General features: G+C 41.8%; 1 protein-coding gene across 4 annotated transcripts in view; it reads left to right on the forward strand.

Moving 5' to 3' along the window:
- The window catches only part of ELP3 (elongator acetyltransferase complex subunit 3), a 98051-nt gene that overhangs the window by 26755 nt on the left and 48276 nt on the right, over positions 1-23020 (forward strand). For all 4 annotated transcript variants that reach the window (XM_080615645.1, XM_080615646.1, XM_080615647.1 and 1 more), the window contains 2 exons: positions 4671-4832; positions 8290-8416. In XM_080615645.1, the coding sequence (XP_080471771.1) occupies positions 4671-4832; positions 8290-8416 (289 nt within the window). The remainder of the gene's footprint in view (positions 1-4670; positions 4833-8289; positions 8417-23020) is intronic.

Consider the following 23020-nt stretch of genomic DNA (forward strand, 5'->3'; position numbering starts at 1 on the left):
TAATAGTTCTGCTTGTCTTGGTCATTGCCAAGGTCATCTTGTGTCAGACACTCTTGTGTCTGCGTATCCTGAAATCACTTTCTGCAGAGCTCTAGGTATGTGCTATTCAGGCTGTCTGCCTAAGTGGATGGAAACTGTTCCCTCTTTGCATCTGCCTTGGCTAGCGTGCCATTGCTGCAGGATATGTGCCTAGATATCTGTTGTTTTTAAAGATTAAGTGAAGGCAAATCCATCATGTCCATTATCATGATACATCGTTGTATCCTGTTAGTGAGCTTGCAGGGTTGGTTGTGGGGTTTTTTTGAGAAATGAAGTGTAAATATGTATAAACTCCTGCAAGAAAATTGACCTGGTACAGTGAGGTATTTTGACCTTAAAAAAGAGACTAGAACACTGTGTCACCCATTTCACTGGTTTCCAAACCAGACATAGCAGAAAATTATTGTCATTGACCTGAATGATTTCTAATAGGATTCTGTTGGGTTTTGCCTTCGGGCCTACTATTTAATGCTTGTGTAGTGATTTCTAAGGGTTGGCAGGAGATACCAATACTGGAGGTGGGCATATAGGGGATAAACCTGTATTCCATGGTAATTTGTATATGAGCAAGCTGTATATTTTATTATGGGAAAATGTAAAGCTGTTTTTCTAGGAATGGTGCAGGATTCTATTCTGAGAAGCAGCGAAATATCTAGAAAACATTTATGAGTTAAGTTGCATTATCATGAGCTATCTGTATGATTCAGCAGCCAAATTACCCTTGACTGTATAAATAGTGGAAAATTGGATAGGAATAGGCAAATCATATTCCATCTGGATATAGTACTGGTGTGTCTGCAAAGTTCTTTGGCTGTTTTTGGTAACAAAGGCAAAAAAAAATGCTTGAAAATGGAGATGATGCTAAGAAAAAGTATGAAAGTGATGAAGCATTAGAATATATGCACATAGCAAACAATATGCAAAGCTCCTTGAGCCTAGTCTGACACCCTGATGCCTGCTAGAATGGCAACATGGTGGAACACAACTAATTTAGGAGATTTCTGGAGTGCATTATGGTGGTATTTGGACATAGTTGGTTCATCCAGTGTGGATGATTTTCTGGCAAAGAATGGCCACGTACCCAGATCAGCAAGTGACTATGTGGAGTTCGACATGAACCAAGGGACAACTAAAGGTGAAGGAGAATGGGAGTGAGGCGCTGGGAGTAACAATCCCAGCAAGATAAGAAGGAGCTGGAATTTACTGAGTTGCTAAATTGTGGACTGTGGGCAAGTTTTGAAGGTCGGGTTCTCACACCTGTGCTTAACCAATTATATGTTAGTTGTTAAGGGTCTTAAAGATATGTATCCAATCACAATGTGCCAAGTTATTGTAAGCAACTTTAAGCAATAGTATATAAAGAGTTAGTTTTCTGTAATGAATGGATTTTGTCTGATCACATTGATCTCCTACTGAGTCCTTTCCATGACAATCCAGTGACTGGGAGAGGCGCTTTCCTGGGTCTGCTACTCTCAAAGAGCAAGCTGGGCTGAGGTGTTGTCTTAGCTGCAATGGCTGAGATGTCAGAGCTCAAGATCCCAAGAGATGCAAGTAGCAGAATAAAGACCTCAGAATTCAGGACAACAGAACCTTTCCAGGATCCCATGGGAGGATGCCTGGAAGGGTGCATAAACTCAGGTGAGCTTAGCTGATCTTCCAGGACAGCCTCCTAAAATTGCAGACAGTGCATCCTGATGTGCAGGAAACCAAGCAAGTGCAACAGGTCACCAGCTTTGCTTAACAGCATAATGGGGACATCCTGATGGAGCTCAAACGTGAAAAAAGGACTGTGTGCAGAAGGTGAAAGGAGGTTTGAGATACCCAGAAGGGATACAGGCAAGCAGAGGGCACATCAGGAAAGTGTAGCTTAGCTGGATTTGAAACTCCAAGGGATTATAGGGCAACAAGAACTTCCATAGATACGTTGTCAGTAAAATGTGGGTCCCCTGCTGAATGAGGCATACAGCTGATAAAGCACACAGGGAAAGGCTGTTTCTTTGCCTTGGTCTTTATTTGAATGATCTGCTCTTTCTAGGTAGTGATTTGGGGTTATGGGTAGTGCGCATGGCAGAGGATTATGTTGGACCGGAAGACAACAGTACTACTGCCCTGCCAATATAGAGGTCTCAAATACTTCATGCCTCTTTACAAAAAAGAAATGCAAAATATTTCATTGTTCCTGTATATCTCCACTGGTTCTCCCTGCTTTAACTCAGTGTATTGGATGAAATTTATAGGATCATAGAATCACAGAATGGTTTGGGTTGGAAGGGATCTTAAACCTTATCTAGTTCCAACTTCCTGCCATGGGCAGGAGCACCTTCCACTAGACCAGGTTGCTCCAAGCCCCGTCCAACCTGGCCTTGAACACTGCCAGGGATGGGGCAACCACAGTTTCTCTGGGCACCCTGTGCCAGGGCCTCACCACCCTCACAGGGAAGAGCTTCTGCCTAAGATTTCATCTCAATCTCCCCTTTGTCAGGTTAAAGCCATTCCCCTTGTCCTGTCCCTACAGGCCCTTGTCAAAAGCCACTCTCCAGCTTTCTTATTTTGTTTTACTTTATCTGTTTGGAGTTCATTTTGGTCTTGCTTTTGTAGTTGCTTTAACCACACTTCTCTTTATGGCATACAGTTGGGTAAGACAGTTTTATCAGCCATTACGCTGCACTGAAATCTGTCGATTCCCGTAGTAGATGTTACAGTTTAGAGTCTGTTGGTATTCATTATCTTCAGCTTTTTACATCTTGGCCATGAATTTGGGGATATAATTATTGGAATTAGATGATCTTAAGGTCCTTTCCAACCCTAACTATTCTATGATTCTATGATTTTTGTCTCCTCAGTATTTCTAGCCTGATTGCATATGCTCAGAACGAGCATGTACCCTATAGCATGATAGGCGAGTTATCTGTTGACTTCCTCCCTCCCCCACTCCTCCTTTAGCTAAATTTTCTCTCTTCAATTCTTGCTGGTCACGTCTTTAAAAGTGGGCGTTTTTCAGTCTGATGTTAATGAATCACACGTTGGCAGTGTTTTCCCTGACGTGATAAACGTTTGTTCTGTTTGCTGCCTGATTAGCGAGCTGCAAACTCTGAAATGTTGTATGTGGTTTTTGTCGGTTTGGGATTTTTTGAAGATGCTTATTTTGACACCCATTGCAATCTATCCCCCAAATATCTTGGTCTTTATATATCTTAGGCTTTAACAGTTTGAAGGGAGTTAATATTTTTGCTATTCAGTATGAGCCCTCTGGGTTTTTTTTGCTTTTTGGAGGCAGGCATGTGGGGGGGATGTTGGTTTGTTTTTTTTTTGTCAAATTGGACCTCCATCATGCTCAAGGTAGGCTCTGGAGCTTTATTTTGATTAAGAAGTTTCCAGCTATCTGGAGCTAGAAATCAGATGATGAATCCTTATAGAACACTTAATAAAGAGCTGAAGTTAGTCATCCTTGTGATTTTGGTGTATAATATTCTTTCAGGTATCAGCATAATATCTCTCTCTTACTCAAGGTGTCCTCTTTTCAGCAACTTTTAGTACAGAGTTCATCATTTGGGACTATTAAAAGAGACCGATATTAATCTCAAACAGTGGCTGTTAATCCTACCCGCATCCCAGTTTGGGAATTAGCCAGATTATCTCTGCAGTTTCAGATGGTTTCAAAAGAAGAACTTCCCCTTCTTCCTGCTGTAAATCATTTCTGGGTGCTGCAGTTCACTGTTATACAACCACTATATTCTTCAGGAAAGATAGTCAAGTGAAATGATTCCTGTATGGAAAGGAATGTTGTCTTTGCTGATGGTGTTGGAAATTATGTGGATTGATGGTTTCTTTCCGGAACTTTGGTTCGAGGCTGCTTTGGATTCCTCTTTTCTTTTGTTTTACTCTCTCGTAGGTCAGTAATGTACCATTTGTCATCAGTAGTGGATTTTTCTACTAGCTGGAACAATTAGTCTGTGTTTGACATCCTGTGATGAATGGGAGAGGAGGGGGAAAAAGGGTAACAATGAATTTTGTTTCAGCATTAGACTTCAATGAAGTTGTGAGCATGCTGCTTGCTCACAAAGGGAAGTGGTTTGTGGATATTTTTCATGGACATGTACGTTTTCTTGTGAGAATGTAGCTGCAGTTTATCTGTACATTATGGGAATGAAATGAAAATCTACTGAGCATTCCAGCCTCTCCCTACCATGAGGTCCTGTATTGTCGTTGGTGTCTGAATGGGAGCAAGTGCTCAGGCTGTCTTTGTTTTGTCCCCAGAACTGAACACGGTTCTCATTGCCTGCTCTGACTTTCCCTGCTACCCAGGCTTTGTTTCCAGACAGTGAGTACTAAAGGCTCAGTCTGGTCTGGGGTTGTCTTCCTAACAAAGACTGTTTAAAAAAGCCCTGCAAGCCCAGTTGTTTTTCACACAAAGCAAACCCCAGATTTTACTAGCACATATTTGTGTATTGTTTCATCCATGCATTGCTGTAAGGTTGAAGGCACCTTGGCTGCTGGGATATTTGAGGGTTTTAACCTGGATTTTAATTCTGATAGTGACATGGAAACTCTCACCTGGAAGATGTTGGAAACACATTTGAGGTCACCTTTGCCAACTTCATAATTTCAACAGAGGATGTGGTTTTTTGCAGGTATTCAGAACGAAGCCTGACAAAATGTATTGGGATAACGATAGAGACCAGACCAGATTACTGCCTGAAGCGGCATTTGAGTGACATGTTATCCTACGGCTGCACACGGCTGGAGATTGGAGTGCAGAGCGTGTACGAGGATGTGGCCAGAGACACCAACAGGTAAGAAGGCGGCTTCAGTGCAAAGCTGAGCATGGCTGCACACTGCATGCTTTCTGGAATACTCGAGTAGCGTGTCTTGAGCTGTTTGCTTCAACACGCATTTAACACTGAATGTTGAAACACTTCGCTCATTTCCTTGTTTGCATGGCCACGTCTGTTAAGAAAAAGTAGTAAACCACAATGGCTTCGTGTATTTCCTCGTGATATTGTGTAGACCATGGCTTGAGAAATTGAGTTATTTGTGATGTTTTATTTTAAACCTATATTCTTTTCGTGTTTTGTACACCTGCTTTTTTTTATTGCTTCATAAGTAAATGCAGTTTTATGAAGTAGAATGTGTGCTCAGAGAGAGATCATAGTTCTTGTCCTACATAATTCATAATCTATAGGCTTGAGAAGATACAGCACAGTATAATCTATTGGAGGTGCTGAACCAGCAAGTAGCGTGTCCTCTGCACCAGATACTATTTTCTGCTGAGTATTAGAGAGGGGAGATGATACTGGCAAGTACAGAGAGTGAGATGTAGCCAGAAACAACTCCTGTTGATAGATTAACCACAGTCATTCTAGGCATACAGTATCTCTAGGGATTGTAAAATATATTTGCAAGAGGCCTGTGATTTATTCCTTGTCATCTGGGACCTGTGGCCATAAGAACAGTTGTCCTGTGTAGGACAGCATGCAATATATTGTTCATCCCACCCCTTACAGGCAAGTAAGCCAATCTCTTTCTTTTTTTTTTTTATTGCAAGTCTGATAATTCTGTTGAGATTTTTGAAAGAAGTGATTTTTCTCTTTTTTTTTTCACTCCTGACACTCATTCAACTTGCCTTCGTTCTTACTCTATATTCCAGTCACATACCAAGGATGTTTAATAACCGTAATCATACATAATGACAAAGGGATTACGGTTCAATAAGCGAAGCACATTTTTGTTAATGCCCATGCACTGGAAGTGCAGGATGTCACTACTATGAAATGGTCAGGCTCTAGGTCTTAGTAGACAGGAAGAGCCATTTGTTGAATAGTCCAAGAGTTAGAAGCTAATATTTATAGGTGGTGCTTTCCTCCTCTAGATGTCAGAGCTTTCCAAAGGAAAAGAATGTAGTTAGATCTCACTCTTAGGCTAGATGTATATTTACTGGTAATTCTGACACAGATTGTAAATTTAACAATTAATTTCTCTTCAGCTCTTAAAATCTTCTTTCCACCTTAAATCTTTTAAAGCTGTTCTATCCTGCAGTGAAACTTTAAAACCTCGCTTAGCTATCACTTCAGTCATCTTTGGTTTTCCTTCAGTGTTGTGTGTCACATCAGAGCTAGTACCATAAATCATTCACAGCTGTATGTCACTTTTGACTTGTACATTTGCTACTGAACCCTTGCTTTCCTGCTGATGAAGAAGAAGAATGAAGACTGGATATTAGAGAAAAATTCTTCACTGTAAGGGTGATCAGGCATTGGAGCAGGCTTCCCAGGGAAGTGGTGGAATCTCCATCCCTGGAAATGTGCTCAAACTGTGTAGATGAGGTCCTTAGTGACTTGGGTTAGTGGTGGTCTTAGCAGTCCTGGGGTAATTTGATTTGATGATCTTAAAGGTTTTTTTCCTTCCTGGTTGATTCTATGTATTACTTGCTTGACTTCACTGAGAAATAATGCTGTATAGAATTACAATTTTAAAAGCACTTTTCAAAGCTGCTTGCAGAATTCCTAAACAGCTTTGCTGCAGGCTCTCTCAGAGCAGCGAAAGTGCAGGCTGCTCACTTAAACACCTCCCTCCAACTTTTTAGAACAAAAAATTAGAATATACTTTCAGAGAAGGGTGATTCAGGTTTCTCTTTCTCTTGAAACGACCTCATTTTGCTTCTGTTTTGTGGGGGATGTGTTTTGACTTTAAACTTTTAATATTTCGCTTGTAGCAAAATGTCAGATTACAACCAATTAGGCTAACTGTTTGGAAATTACTTTCTATTATGTTCCATAAGTCATTAGTGAGGTTTTTGAGTGCTTTTGGTGGCTGTGAGGCAGAAAAATATTCAAGAACAGATCCTAGGCATCAAATAATCAAGTTATTGATGCAGCTCAAATTCCACTTCTAATAAGAAAATAATTTTTATTTATGAAGCAAGTCTCCATTTACTCCCCTCAGGCTACTCAAGGTCTTGAGTAATACTGTCCTTGAACAGTGTCAGAAAAACACCGTAATACTTCTGAGGAAAAAACCCAAAACTGTAGTCATAAAACTGCATGTAGGGATTTAATGGAGGCAGAATCTGCCAATAGAGAGGAAGGTAGAGGTCCTTAAAACAAGGGAAGTGGCTGTTTGGTTGGGTTCACATCAGGTCTCAGGTGTGCATTTGTGCAGATGCTCAGATGGCATTAATTTTTCATCCAAAGAGCTATGGAGGAGAAGAAGAGTCACCTGCTGAGCTAATCTGTTGGCAAGGAATTCCAAAAGATGGGATGAACTGGTGTAAAAGTGTGATGGGAAGAAATTGGGGAGTGGAGAGAGAAGGTAGCAGATGCTGAGAGGATAGAAATGTCCAGAAATGTCAGCCAGTAGTGGATGGGGAAGCTGGGGAAGAGCAAAACTGAGGACTTTATGGGAAGAAAGACTGGCCACGTGTGGTGAGGACCTCCTAGTAGCTATTTGCAGTGAAAGTGATTGGCGGGGGGTGGAAGGATAGAGGAGCTTGCTTGAGGCTAACGAGTTCTGTGAGATTCAGTCTTTGTTCCTGCCATCATTTGGGCTCCCAGACTCTCCGAGCTGCTGCTTCTTGCTCTAAGCCTGAGTTAGCTTGGTTTGATGTCAGTGGAGAACAACGTAAAATCCTGCAGTCCTAATCCAGCCTGTGTTTCAGAGATTTGACACTTTTAAGAAGTTGAGAAGAGTGTGTGTTTCTCTAAAAGTAGGATTTGAGACTTTGGCAGGCATGTTGCCAGATGATTCTCTAGCTAGCTGGTTTTACTTAGTCTCCATCCTTTTCCTCTTCTGTTGCTTCTGTTTCTGGTTATGCTTCATTTTGGCCAGGTTGGATGGGGCTTTGAGCAATGTGTTGTAGTGGAAAGTGTCCATGGCAGGGGGATTGGAACCGGATGATCTTTAAGGTCCTTTCCAACCCAGCCCAACCCATTCTATGATTTTGATTATACACAGTCTTCAGTGCAGTGTGTCCTAGCTTGTGCTGTGGCATCAACTTGTGTCATTGCTTCACAAACCGAATTTCAGCAGCTTTCCAAAGTTTCTCAGGGTGTGGTTTGAATAGCTTAGCCTTGGTGTGGTTCACCTGCTACAGAAGTAGCAAACTAGACCTCTTTTAGCCTGAAGTGTAGTTTAGTTTGTTAGCAACCATGTTCCAAACTCAGTCCTTCCCACTTCCTAGACAATAATTTCAACTGAGCGTAAGACAATATGTCTTTTTCTGTGTGATGCTGAATCTCTTTTCTTTCTCCCCAGAGGTCACACCGTGAAGGCCGTGTGTGAGTCTTTTCACTTAGCCAAGGATGCCGGGTTCAAAGTGGTGGCGCACATGATGCCTGATCTACCAAACATGGGGCTTGAAAGGGACATGGACCAGTTTGTTGTGAGTACAGCTTAAAATAATGGGGAGTTTCTAGTGTGTTCCACCTTTTTCATCTAATGCTGCTTCTCTTTCTTAGCTATTAGTTATAATCCAGGCCAGAATTGTTTCTTAAGGACAAATAATTTAAAATTCATTTTTGAAGGTGGAGGGTGAGAAAGATTTGTTGAACTACTTCATCCAGAAAATTATATCCTTGCCTCATGAAAGACTGAGTCACTCGGGTCTCTGTGGAATATAGCTCTTCCGATATTAACTAGGGCTCTTAGTTCTTCCAAGGTGGTTTTCTTCCCTTGGATTTAGAATAGTGCATGATTCAAAGTTAAAAGCATACTATCTCAAAGGTACTTAATTGCATAATAGAATGTATAGGTGTATTATATAGCATCTCTGTTCTTGGCTCAGTGCTAGTCAATATCTATCAATGATGTAGAAGAAAATATGAAAGTATTTGCAGAGAAACTGAAATGTGGAATAAAGCGTAAATGTAAATAGTGCAGGGAATTTACCACTTCATCTGGTAGCCTGGTGGATTTTTTCACATGATTTCTTTTGGTTTTTAAGTCAAATTGGTTCGTTTTTTTCTAAACAGTGCAAAAACTCCAGTCACAACTCAGGAATCACAGGTATATTTCCATGCAAGTCAGACTAGGTGCTTTGAGGCACTAAAAAGCTATCGATGCAATGGAATGTATTGATCAGAAGGACAGGCAGAAAGCAAAGGTTTATCCTGGTATGCTGCAAACACACATGTCTAGAAAGAGCTAGTCGAAAATGCAGCTGTACAGTACATGAAGGCAATTCTGAAACCTCAGGAGGTACTTTTTCTAAGGGCTTCTGTGCAGAATTCCTTGAGCTCTTCATAAATGTATTATCACAGTACTCAGCAAATCTTGTGTTCACGTGAAGAAAGTGAGAGGCTGGGGCAAAGGGGTATGCATAAAACTAGAGGAGAATTCAGTGAGAGAGCTCAAAATTAACTCAAAATTCCTGCCCCAGATGTTGTTGCTCTTGAATTAAGTTCTTATAATGCTGGAGGAGGTAGAGGGTGGACATCACATTAGCAGTGTTTCCAGAGAATTGTTTGTGATGCAGGCTATGGGAAAACTTGGAGTCCCTTACTGTATCTTAGATATATATCTCATACATATGTATACATGGACCTGTTAGACTGAGTTCAGAGGACGCCACAAAGATGCTCTGAGGGCTGGAGTACCTCTGCTATGGAGACAGGCTGAGAAAGCTGGGCTCGTTCAGCCTGGAGAAGAGAAGGCTCCAGGGAGACCTTAGAGCAGCTTCCAGTGCCTAAAGGGGCTAACAAGAAAGCTGGAGAGAGGCTTTTGACAAGGGCCTATGGGGACAGGACAAGAAGGAATGGCTTTAACCTGACAGAGGGCAGATTTAGATGAGATCTGAGGAAGAAGTTCTTGGCTGTGAGGGTGGTGAGGCCCTGGCACAGGTTGCCCAGAGAATCTGTGGTTGCCCCATCCTTGGCAGTGTTCAAGGCCAGGTTGGACGGAGCTTTGAGCAACCTGGTCTAGTGGAAGGTGTCCCTGCTTATGATAAGTGGTTGCAACTGGATGAGCTTTAAGGTCCCTTCCAACCTTATCCATTCTAGGATTCTTTGTTTTATATCTCATGAAGTTCTGTATTTTTTATGTGTAATTATACTACTTAGTGAAGTAGTATTAGGCTGGAGAGAATTTGTGATAGAATAGTAATACTGACAAAAAGATTTGAAGAGTTAACCTTGGGTAAGACACAGCAGAGAAGATAGAGTAATCTAAGGTATTTAGAAGATGTAAAACTGAAAAGAGAGGAATTCTTTAAGGGAGAATTACAAGCTTATATAGCAAGTATTTAGTGATTATTATTCTTTGCTGCTTACCCATGATAAATGGCTAAGGCTTTTCCACTGTCTGATCTGGAGTTCCTCCTCTTTCATTGAAGGAGATGTGGGAAGTCTGTTTAAAGGTGTAACTTCAAGTGATGCTGGACTGCCTCCAGTTTCTGTAGGCCGGCAGGCTCCCCTGCTTGTTAAGGGGAGGATGATGCCATTCTGTATTTTGTCCATATATTTATGACAATTTTTGCAGAAATAGAAGAGGCAGAAGGTGAAGTTTCCAGAAAGAGGAGACAAGAACTGGTGGTAAGGCTGCAATTGTGAAAGAGGGGATTAAAAGAAAGCTAGGAAAACAGTTGAACACAGAAAAGCAAGAGAAGGAGGAAACAAAGCGGAGAATGTCAACTGGTTTAGACTATTTCCAGCAGAGAGATCTCTTGGCTGTGGAGCTTGGAAAACCAGTGCTGATGGCAGGCCAGCCTGGGACATGATAGGATGGGAAAAGTGAGAGTAGATGAGTATGAGGCCCAAAGAGAATTAGGAAATTTTTCAATTTAGAAAAGGAAGGGATAAGGTAAGATCAGGATTTTTTGCTGCAACTGGCAAAAAGCCTGGTTGAAGGGCCAGGAAAGAGAAATGCTAAGCAGGGGATTAAGAAAACCAGGTGATAGTTTAAAAGGGGGAATTCAAGACTACAAGGGGGGTGAAGACCAAGTGACAGCCGCGTTAATGAGTTCAGAAACTTGAAGCAGGACTTGCAGATCAAATTAAGATTAGATGCCAGTGAACATACAGATGAGGAGCTGGAGGATGAGTAATCAGTGTGGAGGATGAAGCCCTCAAGAAGCAATGTGAATGCTACAGAGTGTGGAAGAAAAGTGGGAGTTGGGAGGCAAGCTGGTGGGGAAGAGGTGATAGGTCACATCAACACGGAGAGAAGAACTATACCTGTGTCATTTCAAAGAAAAGGAAGTATGAGAAAGGGGAGAAGAAGGAATCAAAAATGGTTGTGTTAAAGAGGTGTGCAGGGTCCCCACCTTGACCTGAGACCGGACAGCATGTGTAAAAAGACCTGTGTGAAGGAGGTGGCTGTGAATTTGCTGCCTAGCTGAGTGATCACCATGCCTTTCGGAAAATGGAGCTGCAGGGAATGGGAGTGGAGAGGTTGTGGATCATAGAATCACAGACTGGTTTGGATTGGAAGGGACCTTAAAGCTCATTCAGTTCCGACCCCCTGGCATGGGCAGCGACACCTTCCACTAGACCAGGTTGCTCCAAGTCCCGTCCAACCTGGCCTTGAACACTGCCAGGGATGGGGCAGCCACAGCTTCTCTGGGCAACCTGTGCCAGCACCTGACCACTCTCATAGTAAAGAATGTTTTTCCTAATATCTAACCTAAACCTCCCGTCTCTCAGTTTGAAGTCCTTGATCACTGTGACGTGTTTCAAGGTGGACTGGTAAACAGGAGACCACTGTCCTCTTCCCTTTACCTTCTCCTATGCCTTTCTGATCCTATTTTAAATGCTTTATAACTTATTTTTCAAAGATCCTTTGTCTTAAATAGGAGAGAATAAAGGGTAAAAGCAACTCTTTTTTCTGTTTTTTATTTCCCTCCAGAGTCCACTGGTGAACATAATGGAAGTATTTAGCAGGCAGTAATTCCTTCTTTCTCAGGGATTCAGCTAGATAGTAATTCTCCATTTCCTACCTTAAAATTTTCTATCATAATTTTGAGTTTAACAACTTACTTATATGTTGTGCTGTATAAATGTTAGCCCATGCTCGTAAATATTTAGACGTTTCTACTACATAAAAATAATGTGAGAGCAAAGAGAGAAGCCAAGTGGAGAGCATCTGTTGTGTTCTTGCAACAGTACTGAGCTGTTCATGAGCAACAGGAGTGCTCTTCTATGCAGTATTCTCCTAAAATGTATCATCTTTGACTTTTGGGACAAAACCACTTGTGGCTTATCAAGGATCTTTATAGATCTTTGATTTTGCAGTACTTCAGAATAGTGTGGAAAGATAACTATTTGTTGTGATATTAACCTCCTTTCTAGACATGTGCTTTTCAGACCAGGGAAAAGTAGGACAAAAAAGGAACCAAGCTGACTTTAAAAGGAGGTCTAAGCACCTTGCCTTCATTACCAGTTGATGTATTAAATACAGGGGCTTCTCTTGGGAAGATAAAAACTTGCTGATTGTGCTGACTGCGTACTAAAAATACTGGGTGCTTCTTCAAATTGAGCAGGTAATTATGGTTTCAAGACTAACATTGTTTCTGTCCTGTATGACCTATTGATTTTGAAACATTTCCTGCTCCTTCTATCCAGCAGCAAGGATGCTCATCGGTTACTTCTTTGCAGACATATCTAAATTTTCGAAGTTGTGTGTGTATATAGCAAGAGTTTTCCTGGACAGTTTATTAATAATTACTCAAACCATTAGTTCATTGATGGGATTATATTGAATGTGTTTCATTATATGCATATATGATTTTTTACAGTACATGGGAAGTGCCTGGCTTCATCAGGAAACTTATTAGTTACCTCTTTTAAAGAGAGTGGATATACTAGTCCCGTGTCCCCTTTATGTTGTGCTTCTCCATTCTCTCCCTCATCATGCCTGTTTTCTTCCCTTATTATTGATTCTTTTTATAGCCTTGGAGGATTTCCTTTCTACTTCAGGCCTTTCCACCCCATTCCACATATGGGGAAAGCGCTGCAGGGAGGGAGTATGCTCTGCTTCTTCCCACCACCCATGTGACTGCCGGGAGCGTCAGGTAGTGTACATCTACATACACACGCTGCTATTTACTGTTGGCAAATGCAAGCATAGCAGATAACACCGATTCGCAGCGCCTCACGTAGCAGGTGGTCGGAGAAAATAATTAGAATAATAGCTAGAATAAATCAAGGACTCAGCGGGAATAATGGAATTGTTACCAGAGCAGACACCTCATTCTGTGGAACACGATAAACACTCAGCTTTGCTGCTGAACCACGAGGGAGATGAGGTGACTCTAGGGGTAAATGGTTGGGAGGATTCATGAATCACACTTGCCAACAGGGCTACCAAGCAGAACTTAGGATTTAAGCAAAAACTTCAGGAGGCTAAAGAATTCCCAGGATGTTATTACTAAATTCCTCATTCTGTTTCTGCAGAGCCACTGAGAGGCAATAGTATAATCAACAAAGTTTATCTGCTCTAAAATAAATACTACTAAGTTAGTAATGGATTTATGAATGGAGAAGATATTGCAATGTTTGCCTTTGTTTTATATTTATGGTCTTTGCCTAAGCATAATTTACTGTTGCTGTTCCTCCCAGTCTTCCAGGAGGGATGGCTGAAAGCCCATCTCAAACAACTTTAAAGACCTTTCATAGATGAATTAAATCTGGGGAGCCAAAAAAAAGGAAAGGAAACAGGGAGGAGTGCCAGAAGATCAGAAATTTCAAGTGTGGGAAGTGTCAGAGGAAGTGTCATAGCAAGTTGTAGCAGAACCTGTCAGCTCTGGAGGCACGTGGGAGCTGGTGGATGCAGCCCAGAAACATCACATAGGCCTCCAGTTGCTGAGGAGCTCTTTTTCCATGAGGAGATCTATGAGGATGTCCTGTGGCTTTACTCTATCTAAAGTCTCGCATAAATAAAATGATGAGGGTAAAAGCATAGGCAGGACTATTTAATAGGCAGTATTGGAGACAAGAATCAGGCTGAGGAGCTTTTTGGTTTGTTTCAGCAGAGCTGTTCTTGTGTTCTTTAAATAAAATGCAATCACTGAATGGTTTTAGTCTGGTGAAAATTCCTTTTTTTACAGTCATATGTCAGGCTGGATTTTTTTTTTCTTGAAAGAATTGCAAAATAAGAATTTCTCAGAACTAGACCAGTTTTAGTGAAATTCCTGATGCGCCTGTGGTTTGAGTGTAAGTGGTGCAGAGGGGTCCATCCTTTTCTTGAACATGAAAGAGAAAAGCAATGGTCAAGTAATGCAGTGGGTAATGCAAGTGTCCTTTTTCTTTGCAACATATTTGACATTGTTGTAAAACTTCAGATACTGTTGTATCACCTTTAGCTGTAAATAAGGAGATAGTTTTCCTGAGGACTTCCATTTTCATCAGGGAGATTAAATTCATAATTAAACTAATATATTGCACCTCAGTCGGGGCTTTTAATAACTGTAATAAAAGATGGTTAAACTGCTGATCTACATTGATTTTTACTCCTTTGGGAAGAGTGTTATCTGTGTTTTTAAACAGAGCTCTGAAAGGTTTCGTGGGGTAAATGATTTCTCTTTCAGTTCCTACTAAACATCTCATTGAGATGCTGTTATTTGCAGGTAGCCAGCATTGCCTCTGTAAATTTTTTTTTTTTTTTTAATGGCACATTTACAGAAATGCATTAGACAGTATTTAATGATCAGTCCTTCAGTTACTACAGCTTCTCTTGGAGTTCTAGTAAATGTTAGTGCTAAAAAGCCCTTCACTTTGGAAACAATTATAGTTCCATGAACTATGACCAATGTCATGGTAATTTTTATGTTAATATGAATCATGATAGTAAGGGACAAGCTATTTTTGGAAAGTATTTTCACAGGTAATTGCATTCATATTTCTCTGGATAAAATGTCTAGATAAAGCCCCAGTGTGTGCCCATTTCTGCAGATGGTGGAGTTGTGTGCACAAAGCTCCTCTCCCGCTCCAGCATATGTGTGTAAATGACTTTTATGTACTTGCTGGGTATGTTTGCTGCATCTCTGAGTATGTTTCCTATAAATCAGGTTAAACTTGTCTCTAGATATGTGGAGTGTAGGAAAGAAGTAGAAGTTAAAGCTGCAGCCCTCAGTGTGACAATATGCAGGAGCAGAATAGCTGAATCCATTGAATAGTTTAGGTAAAACTGGTCCTTCAGCTTCTGCATCATCTGGGGACCCATGAGCAATGTGGAAAATGCAGAGGATGGGGTTTCAGTAGTGGCCTGATGTTTTCTGCATTCCACTGTAGAAGTAGTACATACTGAATCACAGAATCCTAGAATCTCAGGTCAGAAGGGACCTTGAGGATCATCTGGTCTAACCTTTCTAGACAAAGCATAACCTAGACTACATGGCCCAGGACCCTCTCCAGCTGAATGTTGACAATGTCCAAAGTTGGGAGGTTCACCACTTCTCCTCAGAGATTATTCCAATGGCTGATTGTTCTCATGGTGAAAGATTTTCCTCTTGTGTCCAACTGGTGATAAGGTCTCCCCTTGAGCCTTCTTTTCTCCAGGCTGAACAAGCCCAGTTTTCTCAGTCTTTCCTTACACAACTGCCCAGTCCTTGGATCCTCTTTGCGGCCCTTCTCTGGACCCTCTCCATCTTTTTGGTAGAGCAGGAATCAAACCTGAGCACAGTATTTCTGTTGTGGCCTGACAGTCACTGAGGAGAGTGAGACAATGACATCTTTATCTCTGCTAGTGATGCCCTTGTTGATGTAACCCAGCATCCTGTATTGCTGTACCATTAGTATGGACATGATAAATTGCCAGGCTGTGTGGAAAACCTGCATTTATTATGGGTCTTGGATTGCTTCTTTTGTCTTTCTGAATTAGTATTTTGTTCACACACACGTTTTCCTCCAGCATGCCAGCTGTAAAAGTTACAATAATAATAATCACTACCTTTAAAATAGCTTCTCATTCACAAAAAGCTTCTGCTAAATACAAAGGTACATTTGAGACCCTTTCTCTATCTGAACTAAAAGATCATTTCTGCACTTGACAGTCCCAAGGCCACCACGGGTTGCACAGGCTCCTGCAGTCATTTGTGCTTTTCACACCAGCATTCAGAAGTTGTTTTCTGGGGCTTTTTCACTGCTGCTGGGCCCCTTGCTGCTGCAGTCAATAATGAGCATATGGCTGGGAACATACAGCCAAATGGAAAGGGGTGCAGGAACAGAGGGATTTATCTTGGCTAGAGAGTGCGAATTTGACGGGTGTTTAGGCAAAGAGAGCATCATTCAGTAAAATACGTATTTTAGCACAAACCATCAGCAGCAACTAAATGCTTGTCATCAGAGTGCACAAACCATGATATCCAAATTCAATTTCTGAGGACTAAGTTGTTAGTTTGGGGGGGGGGGGTAAGTGTTTAATATTATACAAATAAAAAAAAAAAAAGCTTACTGGAAAAGTCTAATGCTTTTGCTGTGAACAAGGATGAGAGAAGCTTCCACAGGGTTGAGTCGGGTGGGAAAGGGCACATGGTTGTATGGATGCTCCTTATGGTGAGCTCTGATGAAGAGGGATTGGATTATCAAAAATACTCCAGAGTTGCTGTTTTGGGGGTATGTGAAATATAAAGATATGCTCTACAGGGATCTCTGTAGCAAAATTTGTGTACTCAAGACAGTGAAAAATGCTGTATTTCCTATACTTAGCCCTAGGGGAAAGCTGACCCTTCCAGACAGAGAGAGACCAGAGTTCTGTGTTTAGTAAAAGTGAAGGTGAAACTTCACAGCAGATTGATTGAGGTATTCTCATGGGTTTCTCCAGAACTGCGTAATAAATGGAGACTCACTTGGAGCACCTGCAAGATTAAGCAGATGGGACTGCTTGGTGCAGTGAGCACAATCTGGAGAGATTTGTCTTGGTGTTCAGATAGACACTGAGTTCAGGAGTCAAAACCACGCTCCAAGGTCATGCTGCTGATGCCCAAGGCCTCTTACAAATGTTAAATGTCTCTTAGTATTGAGTTGTATTATAGCAGTGCTGGGAAGTGTCGCAGACTAGGATCTCCTTGCCATAAGTTCTGTGCAAACTTGGAGAGAGCAACTTTCCAGCAGTGTTGGACAGGAGGCAGTCAGTGGATCCTGAGAGTCCGGGGTAAAGAGAGACCCTGAGGTAGGAGGCAGGCATGTTCCCTTCTTGTCTGGCAGCAGCAGTTTCCTGTACTATGTAGAGAAGCAGGGTATTTATGACTGAGGTGCATAGTCTTGGGTAAATAACTCTGAAGACAGCTTCACATCTGTGGACAAAATGCTCCTGTCAAGTTTGTCTCTATTTTAATGGTTGCTTTGCACCCCAAGAGCAGTGTCTTCCTGCGTTTAATGTGATAATGTGTTCCTATCGAAGCTGAAGATTGTGTTAGACACTTCTGGAAATGTTCCCTTTGGAATATAGATTTGGGGTCTTGAGGCTGTTGGGGAAGGAAGTCTAACAGCTTCCCACATCTTGAAGGGTGAATTACAAGGTCCTTCACACTGTTCACTCTGGGTATTAGCAGACAAATCCATTTACTTTATTTGATGTTCAAAGTCTGCATGAGGCATAATACATCCTAAAGTAAGCATATGTATTAGTCTGGTACGTAGCAAACGAAATCATATATTTTTGTTAATTTGTAGTATCACAGAATGGTTTGGGATGGGAGGCACTTTAAAGCTCATCCAGTTCCAAATCCCCTGCCATGGGCAGGGACACCTCCCACTAGACCAGGTTGCTCCAAGCCCCTTTGTCCAACCTGGCCTTGAACACTGCCAGGGATGGGGCAGCCACAGCTTCTCTGGGCACCCTGTGCCAGGGCCTCACCACCCTCACAGGGAACAACTTCTGCCTCAGATCTCATCTCAATCTCCCTTCTATCAGGTTAAAGCCATTCCCCTTGTCCTGTCCCCACAGGCCCTTGTCAAAAGCCCCTCTCCAGATTTCTTGTCAGCCGCTTCAGGCACTGGAAGCTGCTCTAAGTTCTTCCCAGAGCCTTCTCTTCTCCAGGCTGAACAAGCCCAGCTCTCAGCCTGTCTCCAGAGCAGAGCTGCTCCAGCCCTCAGGGCATCTTTGTGGCCTCCTCTGGACTCCCTCCAACAGCTCCACATCTTTATATTGGGCCCTAGAGCTGGACATAGGCCTGGGGAGGGGGTCTCACCAGAACAGAGCAGAGGGGGACCTGCTGGTCAAGCTGCTGGTTGGTGTCTGGGCTGTGAGTACCCATTGCTGGGTCATGTTGAGCTTTGATAGGTCGTATTCTGGTAACCTGAGAGCAAATCTGAGGTCACATAATTGAAAGATAGTGATGTTAAGTGATTTTTAAAATGACCACTTTTCAGACTGCTGTTGGATAGGATTTATTTTCCTGCTTCCCAGGTAACGACTGCTGCTTGACTATGTGCATGTTCCCAGGCTGCTCCAAAGGCAGCAAAAAGGCCCAATTTAGTCCCTACTTCTCGGTCAGTAGGCCATTGCCTCTATCATTGAATGCAGATCCTATCTTCACATTTTAATTAGACTAGCATTTACAAGAAAGAGGGGAAAATGTAAATTTAGAGTTAAAATGGAGCCACATTTTTGAGCCACAAGCTTCTGTTAATGCATATAATTAAACTGCTAAGTGATTGTTCATTCCCTGTAGAGTTGGAAGTGTCATTCAAGGCAGTAGCTTTCAAGTGCTACCAGTATTCAGAGTTATAAATAATACAGCTGATGGAGATAAGGAATGCTGTAATATGGAGAGTTAAGATAATGTTCGTCTTAATGTAGTCAGGCATGAATTTATTCATCTGTTTAATGCAGGGACTACAGTAAAGGAACCAATTCAAGAATCAGGTTGAGTGGCACCTGGTTTCTAGTGGACAGTCATTTAAAAAAATGGATTTTAGTGACATTTAACAAATCCTGACATTTTAGTAAATTGCTTTAAAAAATGGCTGCATTTATCCTATAACTGGTATCTGATCAAACAGTTGAACATCTTGAGAGCAAGAAGATTAAAGATGCAACTGAATCTTTGATCTGTAAAATGTTGAAGTGGAATACCAGAAAATAATATTTTTCTCTTCTTGGAGAGCTGTGGGTTTTTGGTGTCTTCAAAACATGTTTCTAATTTGTTCTGCAGTTAAAGCAGTCACTAAAATCAGATTAAAACTGCAAGGTATGATCTTTAATATTGGCTGAGTTGTGCTATTACTGGACTTGAAAATGGGACCAAACTGCTGAATGCTCTCATGATCCCAAATCATTTGACCTTTCTGTTCCAACTCTGAACTGATACAAGGGTGACTAATGGGGTTTTTATTTTTAAAGTTTATTGCAAATGCACATGACAGTGAAATACTCAAGTTCAGGACTTCATCTCCTGATTCCATCTCCTCTTATATTCTGACCTTTTTTGGTTCACGCAGTGTTACTTTGACTTTGTTTTCAACTCATGTCTGTTTTCTTGGACAGTGATTGCAATGTCGTGCAATTTCTGTGACTGAAAGCAATTGATGAGAGCTGGACAAAAGAATTCCATCATGCCCTAGGATACGTCTGACTTGATGGAAAAATCAGTGGCTTCTTGGCATCAAAAGTACTAATTTTACACCCATCGGACTCTGATTATTCATATTGGCAGTGAGTTTATGAGGTGGTGGATGAATGGATCCTACAGATGCCATTAGCTTTAATAACAGGGAACTTCTACAACAAAGGCATATGCTACTAAAATCAATTACTGTTCTCATAAAGCATGTTAGTGGCTAACTTGTATAACCTTGTAGACTGAATGTGTGTTGACGGGATCTTATTAAGATTCATTGTTTGTAATTCACAGAGCAGCTGTTCCAACAAGTAAAGTATGTTTAATGGAGCTCAGGTGAAGCAAAAAATTTCTGAATTCCAGGATTCTGTGGTTACTGATTATATTATTTAATGTGAAAAAGTACTCAGCTTTTCTCTAATACCTCATAAATTGAGCAAGGCTATGAGAAACATTATGTTAGGATACAAAGAGAGATTTTAGGATCCAGAGATATTTTAGGATTGAGAGAAGTCTTGAGTAGAAGGACTTTGGGGTGATTGTAAATGAGAGGCTCAGTGTGATCCAGTGGTGTGCGCTTGCAGCCTAGAAACCAACGGTGTCCTGGGCTGCATCACCAACAGTGTGACCAGCAGGACCAAGGAGAGGATTCTCACCCTCTGCTCTGATGAGACCCTCCCTGCAGTCCTGTGTCCAGCTCTGGGGCTCTAACATAAGAAGGGCATGGAGCTGTTGGAGCAAGTCCTGAGGAGGCCACAAAGATGCTCTGAGGGCTGGAGCAGCTCTGCTATGGAGACAGGCTGTGGGAGCTGGGCTTACTCAGCCTGGAGAAGAGGAGGCTCTGGGGAGAACTTAGAGCAGCTCCCAGTGCCTAAAGGGTTCGAAAAGAAAGTTGGAGAGGGGCTTCTGACAAGGGCCTGTAGGGACAGGACAAGGGGGAATGGTTTTCAACTGACAGAGGGGAGATTTAGGTTAGGTATTAGGAAGTTGTTCCCTGTGAGGGTGGTGAGGCCCTGGCACAGGTTGCCCAGAGAAGCTGTGGCTGCCCCATCCTTGGCAGTGTTCAAGGCCAGGCTGGAGGGGGCTTTGAGCAACCTGGTCTAGTGGAAGGTGTCCCTGCCTGTGGCAGGGGGTTTGGAACTGGATGAGCTTTAAGGTCCCTTCCATCCCAAACCATTCTGTGATTCTGTGATATGAAAAAGTCCATGTTTATGAACCTCCAGATCATTTAAATTTCAGCTCATCTGAATTGACTATTTTTAATTACAGTTAAACCACTACGATAATCTCTCATGTCCTGTTCATCATCTACACAGACAAATTTGAATTTTTACTCTAGCATTCATTTTTATTACATGAGATGTGTTAAATTTTCGTTTGCTTGCAGGCTTTAGCTAGAAGGAGGAAAACTTCAAAGAAAATTGGTTTAGTAGCTTTGAAGTTGTATGTGTGTTCATACATATTCATGCATGCAGGAGCACTGCATCCTCAAGTGATTCAAAAAGCCTGGAAATACGTCAGGATCCTTTTTCTCTAGGTCATCTTTAACCTCTAACTTCATGGTGCGTTAGTTAGCAGACATGGATTTAAGACCTGCTTGAGTGGTTGCGGGAGCTGATGGAAAGCCTCCTGTTGACTCCAGTGATGCTGTGGATGGTGGTCCTCAGAACAAATGTTGGTTTAGGGATGGAATTTGTTTTGGCAGTAAACTGTTCTGAACACTTTTATCAGTCGAAGACACCTTTTAAGATGTCTAATTATAAAAAGAAAAGGCTACAATTCCTCCCAAAGCTTGGCATGTGTTAGCATTTTATAGTTCCTTTGTTTCATGAAAGACTTAATCAAAGTTGTTTGTAAGTGGGAAAAGGTTAAGCTTTTATATATTGGGATTTACAGAAACTATTTAAAGTTTACTGCTGGAAAAAGGGGTTCAGAAAAAAAGACACTGCTCTGTTATATGGTTTGAAATTAGTTACTTGTGAAATAATTTAACTCGAGGGATATTTTGAGAAATAGTTTAAGAAAAAGTATGAAAACGTTGATTTTCTTTTTATGCCAGCATTACTGAAATATGAAGTGGCATTATCAGCTAGCTTAATATAATGACGTAAAATGTGAGTGTGTGTGTATAAAGAGGCAAATTCACAGTGATTAGAAACCTTAACATTTGACCTTGCCTTTGACTGCTGGATGGTTTTAACCTTACTGCTGTGTCGGTGCCTTTCCCTTTAATCTGCAATGTAAATCGCTGAATGTTTTAAGTATTCTGTGTGGTGAATCATACATGCTTTTACATTCTGTTCAGTACTGTTGCAAATATTAATATATAACCTTACTGGAAGCCTTTTTTCTTTACTGGAGTGGTTTATTTACCTTCCTATATCTCACTAGGAAAGCATCATTGCTTCTTTACCTTAACGTCTATCTCTTCTTCAGTGCTGATTGGCCATTGAGCTCCTCTTGTCAGAACAGTCACCTCTTGCATTATTTTCTTATTCCTTCTTTCACAGTTGCTTTGTTTTACATTACAGCACCTCTAACCATCCACAGAAGACAGAAGTCTGTCCTTTTGGGTTGTTCCAGGACAACAGGGTTCTGAATTATTTTTCTGACCCTATGTTGCCTTATCATAGAATCACAGAATGGTTTGGGATGGAAGGGACCTTAAAGCTCATCCAGTTCCAAACCCCCTGTCACAGGCAGGGACACCTTCCACTAGCCCAGGTTGCTCAAAGCCCCCTCCAGCCTGGCCTTGAACACTGCCAGGGATGGGGCAGCCACAGCTTCTCTGGGCAACCTGTGCCAGGGCCTCACCACCCTCACAGGGAACAACTTCTTCCTCCTATCTCAGTCTCCCCTCTGTCAGTTTAAAGCCATTCTTTCTTGTCCTGTCCCTGCAGGCCCTTGTCGAAAGCCCCTCTCCAGCTTTCTTGTCAGCCCCTTTAGGCACTGGAAGCTGCTCTAAGGTTTCCCTGGAGCCTGCTCTTCTCCAGGTTGAACAAACCCAAATCTCTCAGCCTGTATTATATGCTGTATGACTTTGTATGTCACACCTGCTTCTGCTGGCTGGTTTGAAAATAAGTCCAATGATTATTTTCTCCCCTCTCATATTGAGCATCAGATGCACACCAGGGCCAGCACAGAAGTGGTAAGAGTGGTCAGCCAAGGGCAGAACATGTCGGCCTGCTCTGACAGCTGCCAGCAACAGTATTGAGCTGTAAACTCAAACTGAACCTGTGCAGCAGAGGGGAGTACACACACTTCTAAGAGATGTGTTAATCAGACATAATGGTTGCATGCTGTCACATGGGGGCATATCCTGTTTCTGACCTTATTTCCTTGCTGCGAGTTGGACTCGATGATTTTTATGGGTCCCTTCCAACTTGAGATATTTTATGATTCACTGGCGGTGCTGAATAGACCACTCTGTAACCGAGCTCTGCTCAGAAACAAAAGTGCTCTCAAACGTATGTTGGGTTCTTGCGTTATTGG

This window comes from Psittacula echo (assembly GCF_963264785.1).
Source record: "Psittacula echo genome assembly, chromosome: 4".
NCBI lineage: Eukaryota > Metazoa > Chordata > Aves > Psittaciformes > Psittacidae > Psittacula > Psittacula echo.